Genomic DNA, 4,402 nt, shown 5'->3' with positions numbered 1-4,402 from the left:
CTCTGCGTGTAGGTCACCTGAGGGCGTCTGTTCTTTGCTCAGACAGGACGGGGTTAAAGGAGCAGCTGATTCAGGGGCTCTGGCTCACTCAGGCCAGGGGGAGGGAGAGGTACAGATGCGGGGCGAGCCTGCGGCGGCAGAGGCCGGCATGACATTGCACCAGCCTGAGGCGCGCCGTGTGTTGTCCCCGGGAAGTTGTCCCTGGATCACGGGACCCTGGCAGTGGCGGACTGCACAGGCTCCCGGGAGCGGAGGTGTGGATAGTGACCTGTGCTTGCACACAGGGTTCTTGGTGGCGGCAGCAGCGGCCTCAGCGTCTCATGCCCATCTCTGGGGTCCGCGCTGATAGCCGTGGCTCGCGCCCGTCTCTGGAGCTCATTTAGGCGGTGCTCTGAATCCCCTCTCCTCGCGCACCCCGAAACAATGGCCTCTTGCCTCGTAGGCAGGTCCAGACTTTTTCCCAGACTCCCTCCCGGCTAGCCGTGGCGCACTAGCCCCCTTCAGGCTGTGTTCATGCATCCAACCCCAGTCCTCTCCCTGGGATCCGACCGAAGCCCGAGCCTCAGCTCCCAGCCCCGCCCTCCCCGGTGGGTGAGCAGACAAGCCTCTCGGGCTGGTGAGTGCCAGTCGGCCCCGATCCTCTGCGGGAATCTCTCCGCTTTGCCCCCCGCACCCCTGTTGCTGCGCTCTCCTCCACGGCTCCGAAGCTTCCCCCCTGCACCACCCACAGTCTCGGCCAGCAAAGGGGCTTCTAGTGTGTGGAAACCTTTCCTCCTTCACAGCTCCCTCCCACTGGTGCAGGTCCCGTCCCTATTCTTTTGTGTCTGTTTTTTCTTTTTTTCTTTTGCCCTACCCGGGTACGTGGGGAGTTTCTTACCTTTTGGGAAGTCTGAGGTCTTCTACCAGCTTTCAGTAGGTGTTCTGTAGGAGCAGTTCCACGTGTAGATGTATTTCTGATGTATTTGTGGGGAGGAAGGCGATCTCCACATCTCACTCCTCCGCCATCTTGAAGGTCTCCCCTAAACAAGATTTTTTAAAGCCCACATGTGGGGCTTCCCTGGTGGCGCAGTGGTTGAGAGTCCGCCTGCCGATGCAACGGACGCGGGTTCGTGCCCCGGTCTGGGAGGATCCCACATGCCGCAGAGCGGCTGGGCCCGTGAGCCATGGCCGCTGAGCCTGCACGTCCGGAGCCTGCGCTCCGCAACAGTGAGAGGCCCGCATACCGCAAAAAAAAAAAAAAAAAACCCACATGTGATGTGTCCACCAAAAAACATGCATGAGAATGTTCATAACAGCCTTATATTTAATAGTCTAAAACTAGAAACATCCAAATGTCCATTAACAGGAGAAGAGATAAATAAATTGTGGTATATTCATACAAGGAAAGTTGCATGGCAATAGAAAGTATACCACTGACACAAACACCAACAGGGAGGGATGGATATCACAGACATTATGTTGAGTGAAAGCAGCAGATACTGAGGCATATATTTATTTCACTTATTTGATGCTTAAGACTACTTGATGGCAATAAAAGTAAGAATAGTGACTTGACAGAAAGGGGCAGGAGGAAATTTCCTACGGTAATGAAAATGTTTAGTATCTTGATCTGGGCAGTAGTTACATAAGGGTATGCATATGCAAAAATTCATCAAGCTGTACACTTAAAGTATGTGCACTTTGTATACTTTATGTATGCTGTGCCACAATAAAAAAGAAAAATTTGTGAAAGAATATGTGCTCAGAATGATCCATTTTAATTTTGCTAGAAAGTCGTAACTTATGAGCTGATTAAATATGATGTGGAGAAAGATGAACCCGTTCGAGATGGAAATGGATATTGCATCAAAGTTCCCAAAGGTACAGTGGATTTTTGTTCAATTAACCTGTGCCTTTTCTTACCTTAACCAAGTGACTCTTAAGAACTAACATATCACTGCTAAAATGAACACATGGTAAAATTTATCAGAGTGGGGGAAAAAAAGAGGTTTATTTTTGTACTCTCGGAAATAAATTCCAAAAGATAGTAATTTACCACTACACGTAATATAACTATAATTTGAAACCTAGCTTAATAATTTCTTGATTATGAGGTAAGCGTTTTGCAGAAGGGGATATGTGATTATGGTTGCAAAACTACGGTTAGCTTTAGCGGGCCTTTACTTGAACCTTAAACTACTATGCGTTTGTCTAATTGTGTGTGTAAATCATTATTCAGTGAAAGATTAGTATTAAAAGAATTACAAATGTGTGGCCATAGAGATTAATGTACTGTGTGTGTGTGTGCGCATGGTGTATAGATGTGTGTATATGATGTACATGGAAATGCATGTACACATGCATGTAAAATGACTCTTCCTGCAGCCAGCTTGTTGCCACTGGGTTGTATGGCATCAGTTTTAAAAGAAGGTTAATACTAAAATTTGCCTACTGCTAGTACATAAAATAACAATTTACTTTCTTCTGTCTTAGGCGAAGTCGGACTCCTGGTTTGCAGAATCACACAACTGACACCATTTAGTGGCTATGCTGGAGGAAAGACTCAGACAGAGAAGAAAAAACTGAGAGATGTCTTTAAGAAAGGAGACCTCTATTTCAACAGTGGAGATCTCTTAATGATGGACCACGAAAATTTTATCTACTTCCACGACAGAGTTGGAGATACATTCCGGTTGGTTTCTCTGAATTACTGAGCCAAAAACAAACACATGCACAATTTGGCTTACTCCTAAATTAGAGTCGCATTCCACTTTGGTGGTGGTACTCCATTTCCTTCTATCTCTTTGGCGTGTCAATTCAACCTCCTGTATTCCCAGAAAACAAGGAGCAAAATACATGGGGTATCACTCTGCAATGCATAGTTATCTTGGTTGAACAACACCAGATGAAACTAGGAGAGAAAACCTGTGTCTGATTTTGGGCACCTAAATAACTTAGTCCATCCAATTCCTCCCATTTATCCTCAATTATTACCAGTCACTCAGGTCAGCCAGGGATTTTCATACTGTTTCCAATCATGAGGCTTTTTCTCAGATAAAATCAAATGCAAATTAATGTGAAGCTGATCTAGTTGAAGAGGAGGTGAGGGGTCTGAGCCCCATCTGCTCCTGTCTCTCCCACTCTTCATTCCCAGCCAGATGGTTTCCCACAGAACCCACAAGTCAGCACAGTGGAGTTTGAAAGTCATCATAATAGACCATGAAATTAATTCTCAGCAACAGCATGGTCCTCCAGCTTCATGACACTTCTGTTTAACCAGCTTCCTTCCCGTATAAACTCCCTCAGGCCAGACCCTGTGTCTGCTTGTTCGCCCCCCAGCACCTAGTACAGTGATTACTTTTTGCATGAATGAATGAGGAAGAGATGGAAGTTGTCTGGCTCTAGTAGAAACAGCATGGATATGAATGAGAAGAACTCAGCTCCCAGGCTTCCTCTTTACCCCTGAGCAGCTGTGTTATCAGGCAGGTAATCTTTCTGTACCTCAGTTCCTTCACCCATGAAATAAGGGTCCCAACGATCCTTAGGGTTCCTTCCATCTCTAATATCCCATGACTCTGGATCTGTATCATTATTTTATGCCACCTTCATGTTACTAAAAAAGATACTTCTGGGAGATCTAAAGAATTTTTAAATGTAAGACAAAATTTAACTCTTTATTCAAAGAAAAAGTAGCACCTGATTGGGCCCTAACATTATTCTCCCTACAAATAGAGTATGATATTTTCTTTCTTATTAAAAGCTTTTTCATTGCCATAAGACCCTGAAATACAAGTATGAAATTCTAGTTAATAGACATTTACTAACTGAATTAAATAGCAGCCAAAGTTAGTGAATGAGGGAAGTGAGAGACCTAAACACAGTAAAAAGTCATTGAGATTTATTTTGGATTTCTAGTGCCTTTCTTAGGCCAAGCCCATAGTTTAACATTAGAACATCATTCTGTGTATCACATTTCACGTGGCAAGGTTAAAATTCCACATTTTATTCTTTATTCTTTATTCTATGCCTTTGTCTTTCATGCCTCAAGCAGGGTGCCTCTCCCATGACTAAGTTGGAGAGTTTGGGGGCCAAGGTGAGGAAGACAAGTGTAGCCACCCCACAGAGGTCTGGAGGAAACACCTGCCACAGACAACCTGCACCACAGACCACCAGTGACCTCTGCTAACCTTGCCTTTTCTTCCAGGTGGAAAGGGGAAAATGTGGCCACCACTGAAGTTGCTGACATAGTAGGACTGGTTGATTTTGTCCAAGAAGTGAATGTTTATGGCGTGTCTGTGCCAGGTATGCACAAGATATTATAAATCAATGCCAAAACTCCTACACCAACAGAACATAATTTTAACCCCCGGGCAAAATTTGTCATCACTTCCTCCTGCCAGCTGAAGAATCAAACAACTCTTTC

At 45.1% G+C, this 4,402-nt stretch overlaps 1 protein-coding gene across 2 annotated transcripts in view; it reads left to right on the top strand.

Annotated features, from left to right (window-relative positions):
* SLC27A2 (solute carrier family 27 member 2) overlaps positions 1-4,402 on the top strand; it is a 49,879-nt gene that overhangs the window by 39,339 nt on the left and 6,138 nt on the right. For both annotated transcript variants that reach the window (XM_007455538.1, XM_007455537.1), the window contains 3 exons: positions 1,770-1,860; positions 2,473-2,671; positions 4,184-4,281. In XM_007455538.1, the coding sequence (XP_007455600.1) occupies positions 1,770-1,860; positions 2,473-2,671; positions 4,184-4,281 (388 nt within the window). The remainder of the gene's footprint in view (positions 1-1,769; positions 1,861-2,472; positions 2,672-4,183; positions 4,282-4,402) is intronic.

This window comes from Lipotes vexillifer, unplaced genomic scaffold (assembly GCF_000442215.2).
Source record: "Lipotes vexillifer unplaced genomic scaffold, Lipotes_vexillifer_v1.1 scaffold24, whole genome shotgun sequence".
Lineage (NCBI taxonomy): Eukaryota > Metazoa > Chordata > Mammalia > Artiodactyla > Lipotidae > Lipotes > Lipotes vexillifer.
The sequence above is the reverse complement of the archived record's forward strand: the minus strand, read 5'-3'. Positions and strand labels throughout refer to the sequence as shown.